General features: G+C 37.8%; 1 protein-coding gene across 3 annotated transcripts in view; it reads left to right on the forward strand.

Moving 5' to 3' along the window:
* The window catches only part of ARID2 (AT-rich interaction domain 2), a 105122-nt gene that overhangs the window by 48074 nt on the left and 42165 nt on the right, over nt 1-14883 (forward strand). For all 3 annotated transcript variants that reach the window (XM_060777557.2, XM_067469084.1, XM_060777558.2), the window contains 2 exons: nt 11683-11816; nt 11935-12153. In XM_060777557.2, coding sequence (XP_060633540.2) covers nt 11683-11816; nt 11935-12153 — 353 coding nt within the window. The remainder of the gene's footprint in view (nt 1-11682; nt 11817-11934; nt 12154-14883) is intronic.

Raw genomic sequence — 14883 nt, forward strand, 5'->3', positions numbered from 1 at the left:
CTGTGTCGTCAATAAAGGCAGCCATGAAACACTTGACTGAAGAAGCGGCTGCCTCTCATTTGAAAAACAAGTCCAAGGAACCCATTACCTCCACAGAAAAGCCTCTGTAAGAGCTATCAAGCTGAGGCCACCCAAAGATAGGCTTGTGATGTCGAGGAGGCAAAAAAATGACAGAGAAAGCTGCCAACGGGGGCTATTTGCAGGCGCACCATGCAGAACCTCTGATTCTAACCATTATGGTTCCAGGGGATCAGAGGGCAACCCTGGAGTCAGATCCACCAGTTCTCTCCATGGAGGAGCTAGTTGATGACTTTTCACCCTAGTCTGAGAACGACAAGCTTGAAGCTTTTGTTGAGGTAGTCGGGCCTTCTCCTCTGACACCTCCACCCAACTACAGGACTGAACCGTTTGAACCAGTACAATCCAAGTCCAAAGTGATCCTGGATTCTTTTTCTGCTTTGGCAGACCGTCCTGTAAAGGTGATGGTCCCCACACCACCAGGCCCTTTTGGTGCTACCGCATCACTAACGCAACAGGACTGCACATGAACCTAGGCCACCAAGGCCCTCGACACCCCCTCCCAGGCAAGGATCGTTATATGCTTCCAGTATGTATGATTCTCCTGCGAGGTCGATCTGCTCAGTGGATGATGATTTTCCAGGCGATTATTATGCTCCTCACTCTCCTCCACGGTCAGAGGTTGAATTATGTGGTTAATCGGTATATTACTTCCCAGATATATCCCCAGAACCAAGAATCTCAATCATCGACGCTCCATTCCTGACAGGTGACCTGAGGTAGTTTCCAGCCAAGTATTGTGTATGACCACGGCCCTGGGCCTTCAAGTGAAGCAGTCAATGCAGTTGGTAGATGATCCCCTGTTTCATAATGCCCAAAGTGCTGCTTCTTCTGCTGCGTATCTGTCTTTTTCCCCATCCATGCTGCAAGTAATGAAATCATCTTGGCCCAATCCACTGTTGGTGCCACCCACGTCCCCAGAAGATTATATTAATAATAATAATAATAATAATAATAATAATAATAATAATAATACCTCACTTTATCTCCTCCAAAGGCTTAACATAAAGCATTAGCATAACAATTTAAAATATACAAATACACGAACATTAACGGAATTGAATATAAACAGTATTAAAAATCCAAGTTAAAACCTATTAAAACAAATTCTAAGTAAAAACCACAGCACCTCCTGAATCGATCTTAAATACTATCATCTTTAAAAGCCTGCCTGAATAAAAACATTTTAGCCTGCCACCTGAAAGACAGCAGGGAGGGGGCCATTCTGGCTTCTCTGGGAAGGGAGTTCAAGAGTCGAGGGGCACCCACCGAGAAGTCCCTCTCTCTTGTTTCCACGGGCCAAGCTTGAGGTGGAGGTGGGACCAGCGAAGGACCTCTCCTGAAGATCTCAGGGCCTGGGCAGGTTCATATAAGGGGAAGCGGTTAGCCAAATAGCCTGAACCTTAACCATCTAGAGGCTTTAAAGGTCATAACCAGCACTTTGAATTATACCCAGTAACATACTGGCAACCAGTGGAGATGCTGCAATGGGGGGTTGTCCGCTCCTTGTAGCCAGCCTCATTGAGCAACCTGGCTGCAGCTCTTTTGACTAGCTGAAGTTTCTGAGCACTCTTCAGAGGCAGCCCCACATAGAGTAGGTTACAGTAATACAGACAGGATGTAACTTAGGCATGTTCCACTGTGGCCAGATCTGGCTTCTCAAAGAATGGGCGCAGTTGGCACTCAAGTTTTAATTGTGCAAAGGTCCTCCCGGCCATCGCCAATAACTGGGGCTCCAGGTTCAGTGCTGAGTTCAGGAGGACCTTGAATCTCTATTCCCTGGTTTGCCTTCCAGATAGAAAATTGTTATGTCAGTGATTCTCATCTCCCCTGTCTGTCACATCATACTAAGCCCAATAGTGGATGAAGCCCAACCGCGATGGAGCCAACATCTCCACACAGATAAATAACTTCCTATTTGTAATTTATTACCCCACAGTCTGATCTGAAACCTCAGTTTTCTAGTTTGTGGAGAGGCAGGGAATGGGGTTTCAGCATTTATCTTCCTTATTCAATTGATCCATATTGTGCTTTTCTGTTTGGGGTTGATGGTAGTGACACCAGAGTGCTGCAAATTGCTGATTTATAGAACCTATGTAGTTTCAGACTTTTAGTTCATGTTATATGTAAAAGTTCTAATGTTATCTTGAGTCCAGGTTGTGTTTGTACTAATTCTAACAAATTGACTGCTGAAACTTTGATAGAAGGTACATCAAAATTTACTTTTGAATAGCAGTCAGACTCTGGTTCCCCAAGACCTTTGGTAGATTCGTAGTATTGCAGTCAAAACAATGTTGAGAGCATAGTGAAGACAGCTCTATGATTAATTTTAGAGTAGTTACTTCTGCTCTTCCATATGCTAAATAGAACACTTCTCCCAACAGTCTTGATTTAAGCCAAGATATTTCTCCATCTCAGCATTCAACCTAGTAGTATTTCTGTATATTTCTTTTGGCTGTCATACTTTAAAACATTACATTAAGTAGGTGCAGTATTATTTTGATTTGTTATGTTTGCATTGGACAGAAAATAGTAGTGCTAGTGTGCATTCACTCTTTAAAAAATCCCTTTGTGCATATATTTAGTCTTTATTGCAGTGCTGTTATCACAAAATGAAAATTCGTTTTGCTGAAAACACAAAATATTTTAGCCTTTCTCTTAATTAACATGTTAGAGGTGTAAAAAAAACTTCATTCTACAATTTAGGAAAATTAGTAATGGAACTTTTGTTGAATGAGAAACATTTCTATAATCTTAAGATTCTAGAATTCTGCATTGTACTGTTTTGTGATTCTCAAATAACCATTCCTTCTTTAGTGTTAAACTATTAAGTCCTTTATAGTACTGCTGTCACTTTATAGGTACTGCAGAATGAGTGGAGGTCACACATTGCTTTGTCCCATATAGTTACTTATGTTCCACTAAAAATAAATATATTTAAAAATCCACAAGAAAAGCAAGGTTTTGTGATTTCCAGCTATAGAGTATCTGCATTGCTTATAGTTGCATGCAGAGTATCCTTTCATATAATAAACTATATTGTCTGTGAGTTATTTCTCTCGCAAGAAACGGTCATTAAATATTTATTATGCCAGAATATTACAATTTATTTTTGTGCAGTCTCAGAGGTACATTTTTGTATTACACAGAATTGTCCAAAGGATATTCTCTCTAAAAGAAGAGATAACTGAAATGTCCTTTTCATTTCCGTGTTTGGTAGAGTCTGTGTTTTCCACAGATGCCAGTAGTGTAATTGTTCAGTTTTGTTATTTTCCTTTAGGTTCAAAAGCAAACTGTTCAGAATTTTAGAATAAACTTTACTGAAAGTCTATATACATGATAGATAATCTTTATCTCATATAAATTTAATATCACCTCTGTGGATTCATTGTAGTCAATCTTTTTATAATACTTACTAGTTAATTCCTAATATTTTCCCATTTCCTTTCCTTGTATAATTGACAATAGCTAATATTCTCTCTTTTCTTGTCAATAAATACACGTCTTGGTTTTTTTTTTAATTGTCTACTTTTGCTAGTCTTTTTTGTATTTGTTTCTCATTTGCCCCCAGGATCATTAGAAAAGCCAATAAAGCCCAATCACTACTAGCCCAAGTAAAAAATACAATAGTCTCAAAAATATTGATACTGTGTTGTGATATCTAAATATTAGACAGTGTTTATTACTTATGTAAAAGCCATCTTACCTGCTAGTCTTGTTTGTACACAAGATAAGTCTAGACATTTAATATATAAGTTAATCAACTAAATAATGTTTAGTGCAACCCAATTACAATTAGTGGGCTGTTAGTGAGGAAGTCACAATTCATTTGTTTAAGAGAATATTTTCATGCTGTTCCGATGTAATAAAAAATAAAAAATAAAGTATTAAAATTGTATTTTCTTCCCATAGTAAAATGTCAACTTGCAATTTTTAAACAAGGAATCTTTTTTATTTTTTATTATTTTAAAAGGCCTCTATTGAGTTTTTGAAATATGAAAATGTATTTAACTTTAATTAGTTAAAAATCCAAATAATACAGTAGTGTTTTATAATTTGATGACAGCTCTTAATGTAAGAAAACATTACTATACATGTGTTATAGTATTAGTGAATGAGAAATCCACAGTTGGTGTTCAACAATATTATACTTCTAGTTCCACAAGAAAATAAATATGCAGGGATATAAGTCAGTGAAGTGAACCCAGAGATGGTAAAATACAGTGTCTTTAATGCCACACCATAAATGGGTAACTACTTCCACTGTAATCTAATCTAGTTTTGTTTTATAAGGAAGAAGCATTTAGGAGCTTTATATCAGAGTATTAAACACACATCCTTTATATTGTTTTTGGAAGGAGAAAAATGAAAGAGTTATATCAAATTCTTTATTATTATTTTATAATAAAGACTTGATTCTGTGACATCATTTACCACTATAGCTAAATTGTTGAATATAGGAATGTGTTAGAGATAAATTGTTCTATTTGCATATGTAATAATATCCGGATATAAAAACAAAATACTCATAACCACATTAGTTGTATTGAAATTGGACTGGAACAACACACATATTCTCTTCTCTGGTTTAAATTGGTACAATTTCGTTTCCAGATAACACTGATATTGATCATATGCTATGCCTAAACACAAAGTGTTTTGAAAAAAAATAATTCCACCTTTTTTTGATGTTGGGGCAGGGAAAAATTTCCAGATAATCACTGCCTTCATTCTACATTCCCATGCCTTTCAGACATTGTGGGACAGTCTTATGCCATCTCTCTAACTCAGGAAAGAAAGTGATATATGTCTGCGTCTTCTGCAGTACAAATGTGAGAATTATATTGTCAGCCTTCTTATAGGTTGTAAGAGTAAGAGTTGATCTCAGGGTAATTGACAGAAATTTGTCAGCAGTAACTAGCAGTGATCATGATAAAAAAAATTAGGTTACTGAAGCACACTTTTCCACATTGTTTAGATGCTTCAGTGTCACTCAACTTGGTCATCGTTTGCTCCTAATTTAAAAGGTTGGTTACAGCCTTTAATATTGTTGACAATCTTGGCCTATGGTAACTATCTTTTCCCATTGAGCTTTTCTTTGCGCTTCAAGAAATGAGAGAAAGGAAAGAGTGTTTCCACTCTCTTGAGATTGGGAGAATTACCATCTAGCAAGATCTTTTCTGTTAGTAGCACCCAGTTTATGAACACAAATTGCCAGCCTAGCTTGCATCTTAGACTAATGAAACATTTTGCATATGTTTTGATGGATGTAAAATGGCTGGTGGTGAAGCTGAACTTTGGACTGGGGGCGGCCATTGTAGCAGACCTCAAACAATAGGGTGGGATGGAAGGATACAGACCTGTAATGCTCATCCACTTCTCATGCTGATAATGCCTCATTCCATATATACACTCACATAAAACATCAGAGTGTTTGTTTTTAATGCTGAAATTATTAGCACATAATCTACATTTTTTAGAAATGACCAGTTTTGGTCCCTGGGTTTAATAATACCCAGTTCAAGAGTCTACTAACTATTTAGAAGTTTGCTAATAGTTTTGTTAGTTTTTGTATTTCACAAAAGGATAATCCTTTCCGTATCCTGATCTTATCGTTTTATGCTGTAAATGTTCGGCAATCAGCTTTTTTCCTGGCGTTTCTTGCAATCAATTCATCCTCAAATTAGCTCCTCTGATCAACTTCTTTTATAAGTTTAAACACAATAAGCAGGAAGGCTAGATATTTGCCTTTCTTGCCCCATTGTAGGCTTTTGTTTTGTTTTTTCTGTATTAGGAGTAAATTGAGAAACTGCAAGTCACTTCTGAGGTGAGAGAATTAGCTGTCTGCAAGGAAATTGCCCAAGGGACACCTGGATGTTTGATGTTTTACCATCCTTGTAGGGAGGCTTATCTCAAGTCCCCACATGGGGAGCTGGAGCTGACAAAGGAAGCTCAACCCACTCTCCCCAGATTTGAACCGCTAACTGTTAGTCAGCAGTCCTGCTGGCACAACACATTGAACCACTGAGGGCTGATGAAGCCTATTTTATTTTTGCCAGTATTATTGGCAAGGTGCAGAAACCCCATAATACTGTGACAGCTCACTGAAGAGTAGTTATTATAAATTTTATTTTATAGCATAAATGGGTGTAATTCATATATCTTTAAAAGTAGATTCAAATATTATTATCCTTTGTAACTTTTTACTATGAAGATTCTGAGAAAGATATGTGGGGTATTTGTGAAAAGCATTGAGAAGTTTCTGATTTCCCTGGCTCTGATTTCACTTGTTTTAGAAGTGAATGGAATATAACACAGATTTTATTAACTGCTTTGAAGATATGTGATCTCATGTACAGATGACATTGTCTGAAATTGCTTCAAAATTGTGACAATTAGATACTTACTTCGGAGCCCGAATATCCTACGAGATGAAGCAAAAGCATTTATTCCAATTGTCTTATGATGCTTCATTTTCCCCTTACCTATGTCCAACAAACTGTGGGACTTACAGTTCCTGATAAGATAAAAACAAGTTAAATTGGGAAAAATAAGTACTATATGTCTTAGTATGCCAGATAAAATGGGATAAACAGAAAACCTGGGATCACATCCTGGGATATAGGGCATATGTGGATTGCTCACTTGTTTTAGATAATGCATTTTCACTAGGCTGGACCCAAGAGGGCTAGCAATAGAGTGAATGTTGCTTGAGATTGTTCTAACACTGCTTCTGATTGGCTCCAACAATTCTCGCAGCATCTTAAAGTAAATATATGTATATAAGAAAATAAGGTTCTTCAAATGTTCTCAGGCGTAATCTACAATTTATCTTAATTTTTCTTTCATCGTAGCAGTAATTACATCCTTTGCTGAGCCACCACGGTTCCCAAGTCCCTGGTAAACTGTATATTCCCAAATCTGGATGCCCTTGGTTGAATTATTCTGTTGATTTTGTAGTATTGCATTTATTTTGTGTGTGTAGATTAAAGCTCTGTTGACGTTCCTGAGTCCCCCAGGGGAGATAGGGCAGGGTACAAATAAAGTGTTGTTGTTGTTGTTGTTGTTGTTGTTGTTGTTATGTTCAATATAATCATGTTGAACATAACAACATAATATTGTAAACAGAATGTTTTCCAAAGCCAGCTAGCTACCATGAAATGGGTGTCTTTGAATTATTGCTATTTGAAAGTGTTCTTCATTCATATTTGTTCCACTCAGTTTAATCTAAAGTATATCAAAGTTTTGGGTTTTTGTTTTTTTTACAAGATTCCTTTAATATTGTTACTGGCAATTTATTGCAAGAGTCCAAACCACACCATAATCTCATATATTTTCCTTTTCAACTTGACTGGGGTGTGTGTACAGAACGGATATACTGCTAAAAAATATCTTGTAAGCTTGCATAATATTTAGACCTAAATTCAGCTGGTAGTTCCAACTTAATTAGGCCCATAGAGTGAATTGGATTTACACTAGAGTTGATTCAGCAGCTGATTCAGTGGGCCTATTTCTTGGGACAAGCACCACAGGGTTCTTTTGTATGTAAAGCTTGATTTATCACCATTATTTCTGCTAGCCACACAAACTCTCCTTCATGAGCAGATAGGCAATCAGTGGTAAAATCATAAAGTCCCACAGTGAACAATTTAGATTGTATTTTAAAAAATTCAATTCCTTGTGTCCATTCTCATTTGAATATCATAGTTGTCACAGTGTCAGAGATTGTTATGACCAGGATGCCATCTGGTCTTGTTGTTATGAACAGCAGGAGACTATAAGAAGGAAGGTTGAAGCCTAGCTTTATCAGCCAGAACTGGACTATGAAGGAGATTATGCCTGTATTGACTGAAAGAAGATTGTACTTGCACTACTTTTGACAATTTCAATTATTACTTTATTTATTTATTTTTTGTGCAAGGTAGTAAAAAAGGTTGAGTCTTCTGTTCTTGAATAATGCTTATTATCTGGTTCAGTTCTAGTGTCTTTTTTCAGATTTATGGACAGAACCCTGGTTGATCAAGCTGTTGAATGTCATGTACTGGGAATGGAAAAAGGGAAACTCTCTTGCTTCCTCTGGACTGCCTGGGCGTTGGTGACATCAATAGCTATCATGACTGGCAATAGCTTTATTCATCCTGTCCCTTATAAAGTCAAACAGTTTTGTGGCAAAGGATTTTATAGTTTTTACTATATGATGCATAAAGGAATACTTTTAAAATTCCTAAATCTCATCCAAAGGTGTGGGATAAAGTGTTTCCAGTATGTGGATGGCACACAAATACATTCTTCTTTTTGTCAGGCTTATCCCAGGGGGACTGTAAAAATTTTAAACTGAATGCAGTTAAAAGAATTGATGAGAAAAATCTAAAGCTTAATAGATGAAATATAATTATGTGGGTTGGGAAATGTTCTGATCTGGATGGCAGCCTACAGTCAGGTTGGGAGAGGACTTCCTTGTGCTGACATACTAAACTATTAATTGGTCATGATTATATTTGTGAGGTTGTGAGGAGGAGTGTTTTTACCAGCATGGTGTTACATATGGAAAATCAGACTATCTGGAGGGGAAAAAACCTAGCTTCAGTTACACATGCCAAATGTTTTACTTAAAGATCCTATAGGGCTTACTCTTCTGTGAAGAACATACAATTTAAGTCTAATGTTTTATTTTTATTATTGATACAAAAAGGACTTGTTTCTTCCTTACCTTAATCACAGGAAGTCCAATTAGTTATTTTGTTCCTGATTCTCAGAACCAATACTTAACTCCCCCCCCCCCCCCCCGCCCCCAAATGTGACTGAGATTAATACTGTATTTGAGCCATTGAGTACAACTGTTTGTTTCTTGGCTGGAAACTCACTAGGCAGCTGTTGGCTCATGGACTGGTGCTGATCCCATGGGTCATGACTTTGGACACCATTACTCTATTCCAAGGGTCCTCAGACTTTTTGAACAGGAGGCCAGTTCACTGTCCCTCAGACTGTTGGAGGGCCGGACTATAGTTTACATGGGAATATTGTGAAACATTTATTTTATATATTGTGAAACATTTATTTCTAATTACAAATAAATAAAATTTTGACTCCAACCATGTTGTAGCATGGGTAACAGGCTAACTATAACAGCAGGGAACACATGAATATGTTTAATTGATCAGCCTATCGGCCAAACTCCCATAACCTCTTGTCATCATCATTTGTGGCAGTCACACAAAGTTTCTGGATGAGAACAACTACTTTCAAAGTAAGGGCCCCACAACTTTAAAAAAATAACACTTTCATACCAGGAACAGATTTCTGTTCTACAATTTTGTCATTATGTTTATTTATACACCACTTTTTGTCTCCACAAGGAGACTGTGGGCCCTTTCAGACAGGCCCTGTATCCCAGAATATGATCCCAGGTTTTCTGCTTTAAACTGGATTATATGAGTCTGCAGTGCCAGATAATCTGGGATTAACAGAAAACCTAAGATCAGATCATGGGATATAGGGCCTGTCTGAAAGGGCCCTTCCAAACAGCCATATAGCCCAGAATATCAAGGCAGATAATTCACAATATCTGCTTTGAACTGCATTATCAGAGTCCACACTGCCGTATAAGCCAGTTAAGTGGATTTTATACATCTGTGTGGAAGGGGGCAAAGCATATTACATTTCAATACAATTTTAAATCTACAAACATGTGAAAGATTACAATAGAACTAAATATCATTGCTATTCTTTAAAGTAGGAGGGATTTGGGGAAGAGACCCTTACATTTGGGAATTGCAGTTCTGAGGATTTATAGTTCACCAGCCATCAAAGAGAATTCTGAGCTCCTCCAAAAATGGAACTGAACCAAACTTGGCATACAGAACTCCCATGACCAACATACTGGAGGGGTTTGAGGTAGGATCTACAACAGATTATGGGAATTGCAGTACCTTCAAACAGTTCTGTCATCAAAACCACAGGGCTCTCTCCCACTTCCTGGAGGCACAGCTGCTGGGAGAAGCCTCTTTGCTGTTCCGTAGAGGAGTGCGGGCATATCCCCCAGGAGAGGTGCACCGTCTCCATGGCATCAGAGCCACCGGGCTGCCCCTTGAGGCTGGGAGCACCCCAGTGGCGACCTCTCCCCCCCCTCGTGTGCTTACACTTGTGTTGGTACTCTTCCCCCTCTCTCTTCCCCCGCGCATTTGACAATGCTGGGAGAGGGATGGTGCAAGGGAGTGCGTGCCCAGGGGCCAGTGGAGGGAGCGCACTCCCTACACTGGCCCTCTTCCCACGCGCACTTGCCAACGCCAGGGAGCGTCCTTCTCCCGGTGTTTGCAGGTGCGTGGGGAAAAGGAGCGCTGCAGGGAGCACACTCCCTGCACTGGCCCTGGATGCGTGCTCCTGGCACCAGTGCAGGGAGCGCCCGCCCAGGGGACGTTGACAAGCGTGTGATGGAAGAGGGCCGGTGCAGGGAGCACGCTCCCTCCACTGTCCCCTGGCCATGCGCTTCCTGCACCAACCCTTATCCCCACGCTCTTGCCAACGCCGGGAGAAGGCCAAGGGGTGTGGCGGCCCAGTGCACCCGGCGGGCCGGAGAAATGCCCCCGGGGGGCCAGGTTTGGCCCATGGGCCTTAGTGTGAGGACCCCTGCTCTATACTATTGCACTTTAAAGGATACCTTATTTTTCTCTTTTATTTAACCTCTAACTGCAGTTCAGTCTAAACAGGATAATATGATAAGAATGGATAAACAGCAGCTTCTGATTTGAATCCATGATTTCAATTGGGTTTACAGACATTACTGTAGTTGCCCATTTTGAATATAATGGCAACTCTGATTAGTAGGTAAAACTGTGTTTTGTGTTCTTGAGCCACTAAACAATGGCTTGGATTATCTTCATTTAGTAGGGCACTGGTTTTAGTTCTGGATAAATGCCCCCTAATTGTATGCAGTGAGTTCAAGGATTGGTTTTAGATAATATAGAGAAGTCATGGGAGGGAAAGCTTGAAGATTATGGACATGTGTATCACCAATTATTTTGCCCTTGAATGGAAGCACTTGAATTAAGCATATAGCTATCAAGTTTTGTAAAAGATGTAGTCAACTTTTCTGCCCATCTTTAGGTATCGTATCCAAGGCCCCTTCTACACTGCCATGTAACTCAGATTATCAGAGCAAACAATCCACATTCTCTCCTTTGAACTGGATTATATGAATCCACACTGCCGTATTAACCAGTTCAAAGCAGATAATCTGGATTTTATATGGCAGTGTAAAAGGGGTCTAAATATTCTTAGTTGTTAAAATGTTTCTAAGACCTGGAAGTGTGAAATGAAATGAGCTTTACAATTAGATCGATCTGCAGGACAGTGGAAATTAAATGTAATGTTTAATATAATTATGGATAGTACCTTTGAAGATTTTGTTTTTCTTCGTCTACCAGTGTTTAAAATCCAAATTTACTAGTCTAGAAGATCATGTTAATTGAATGTAATTGACTAAAAGCTTACAATTAAAATATGTCTCAAAATGCTTTACAACTACAATAATTTATCATTACTTTAACATTGTAACTATATAGTATGATGTTACTCATAGTGAAAAGTCCTTACTCTTTATTTCAGTTATCTAGAAAAGTATGAGAAAGTGCATCACTTTGGTGAGGATGATGATGAGGTACAACCAGGCAATCCAAAGCCGCAACTTCCTATAGGTGCAATTCCATCTTCCTATAATTACCAGCAACACAGCATATCAGGTAAATTTTGATTTTTTTAAATTAATAACAGTTTATTATAGAGTCCTATGGGAAGAATTTCCCAAGAGTTGACAGGTGCCTTGTTAATCTGACTGTGTATTTTTACCTTTTTAAACAGATTTCCTTCGACAAAGTTATGGGCTATCTATGGACTTTAATTCGCCAAATGATTATAATAAATTGGTGCTCTCTCTGTTATCGGGACTCCCAAATGAAGTGGACTTTGCAATTAATGTGTGCACTCTTCTGTCAAATGAAAGCAAACATGTTATGCAGCTTGAAAAGGATCCCAAAATCATCACTTTATTACTTGCTAATGCCGGTGTATTCGATGACAGTAAGTTACTAATTTGAATAACTCTTTAAAGTGTCATTTGTACTGCTATAGGTAGTAGAATTCTCTTGTTTTCTTCTCTTATTTTCTGCATGCTCTGATTATTCATGCTGCATGCTCTGATTATTCAGATCAGTCATTTATCTAGCCCAGCACCATGTTTGCAGCCATTGACCATCCAGATGCTTCTGGAAAGGTTACAGTTAGCATGAAAACAACAGTCATCCCCTGATATTTGTCATATTGTCTACTAGTGTTCAGAGGAATGCTGTGTCTTAATTTGGGAAGTAATCTGTTATGATTTATTCCATTAACAGACCAGTCTTCCATAAATGTAGCCATCTTATTTTAAAGTCATTTAGGCTGCAGCCTATGTCTCATTCTGGCTCTAATCCATATTGAACTCTACCAGACTTAATTTTTTGAGTAAATGTGCATAGGATTACACTGTTAGGGTATTGCCATCACCACATATTGTAACAGTAAATGTAGTATATTAATATGTATCTATTATCTGATTTTAATCCACTGACAATTGGTTTTAGCACAAGGGAGAAGCATTTTCTGTCCTGGTATAATTTTATCAGTTCAGTCATACTTCTCTTTAGCACTTTCCTACCCAAACTAAATGGCACCAAACACTCAAACTATTAGTTATAGAGCATATGGATAACTTATTTTGCCTTTCGTGTACGTTTCCCACCTGTACGAAGTTATTTTTCAGATGCAATTATGAAAACCATACATGTAACTGTATGATTGATTTTAAATAAGAATATTATTGTAGAGTGGGTTTTCTTTTCAATCTCCGTCCTAATCATCCAAAGCATGGAATATCTTTCCTTTATAAAATAACTTCTGCAAATAATTACTATATTTATGAGAAAGAAGGCACACAACAGAAGATGGTTACAAATAGTCTGGTGTGTCTGATACCAGTATTTCAAATTTAAGAACTTCATCTGCAAACATTAACTTGTGCAGAGATGGGAGCATACCATTTCTTTAATATGTAAAGTTGAAATATGAAATTAACAGTATTCTGTGATCTCAGTAAACTCACCCATGTTTGGTCTTCTGTTCATCACTGTCTAGCTAGGAAATGTAAAATCATATTGCTTCTTCAGAATCCCGTTTTAAACAGGCACTTGTTTTTTAATGCTTCTTTAAATTTCATACTAATTTGAATATTTAAGCATCTGCTGTACTTCCTAGAAATAAATCATGTGTTGCTTTCTCAGCAGGCAGCATAGACAAATGTTTGCCAAGATATTGGCCAGCCTTGAGATGTTTGGGATTTAACAAACTAGTGGAATTAACTTTATATAATCAGAATGCTTGGAAACCATTGCTGAAGAAGATGTGCTCCTATAATCTTCAGTATAAGTCTAGTCCATTATGCCCTAATACTGCTAACAGCTGTACATTTTTGGTTTGATTCTTTCCATGAAGGCTTACTAGGATGAAGTCTCAGTTTGTGTAGTTATCAAGTTTCTAGTTGAAGTCAAAACCAAACATTTTCTGCCTAATGTTGGTATAATATGAAGTTTCTGCTTCAGAATAGTTATTCAGCATTACCTTTTCTTCCAGAAAGAAAATATCAGTTTTATCATACTTGTCTAAATTACATTTCAGAATATAAAGTTTTCATACAGGCCTAAAAATGCGCAGGCAGTCTCCAAGTTACAAACATCCAAGTTACAAATGATTCATAGTTAAGAACAGGGCTAAGACAACAGGAATTGAGATATATCTGCCCTAGGAAGGGAAGTTTGCTTTGGAAAGAGTTATCTCAACTGAAGTTTTATCACCAATCCTTGTTTCCACATCAAGCCAATTTTTTCAAAATCCAATTAACACAGGGACAAAAAGTGAGGGGAAATCTTCTGAACCAGGACACAAACAGCAAAACAAACACTACAGGGGTGTTCACCCTTCCTATATTTTCCAAATATATGATTGAAGTTACACTTAGAAAATGTACCTGTTTCAACTTACATACAAATTCAACTTAAGCACGAACCTACAGCTCCTATCTTGTTTGTAATTTGAGGACTGCCTGTACTTTGTATCACAGCTTCATCATTCAGATGAATATTCTAGAGACCAAATTTTAGGATAAGAATTCTATACAGCTCCATATTTTGGTTAGAATAATTGTATGTAAAAAATCATATTGTCTTGTTCCTTCAAATCACATACTTAAACTTGACAAGTAAAGTTTCAAGTTTCAAGTTTTCAGGTATTTCGGGGTGTGATGAAAGCCACTACTATGTGTCTTCGTATCAATTTATATAAAGGATACTTTTGTGTTATATTTTCACTTAGAACTTTCAAGTTATATCATTTTTGCTGACTATGATTTCCACACAACTTTCCATTTTTCATAATAGTTCTTTCCAAGAAAGTTTCCCTTTATATTGTCGAAGGCTTTAATGGCCAGAATCAATGGGTTGTTGTGTGTTTTCCGGGCTGTGTGGCCATGTTCCAGAAGCATTCTCTCCTGACGTTTTGCCTGCCTCTCACAGACATCACAACCTCTGAGGATGCCTGCCAGATGCATGCAAAACATCAGGAGGGAATGCTTCTGGAACATGGCCATACAGCCTGGAGAAAACACAACCCAAAGTTGCCCTTTCTTGGAAAAATTCAAATACAGGGTGCAGCAGCATAACTTCCCTTTTTCAAAACTTAATAAAACCCATTGTATGAATCAGAATTTTTTTATATATA

This window comes from Anolis sagrei, chromosome 5 (assembly GCF_037176765.1).
Source record: "Anolis sagrei isolate rAnoSag1 chromosome 5, rAnoSag1.mat, whole genome shotgun sequence".
NCBI classification, from domain to species: Eukaryota; Metazoa; Chordata; class Lepidosauria; order Squamata; family Dactyloidae; genus Anolis; species Anolis sagrei.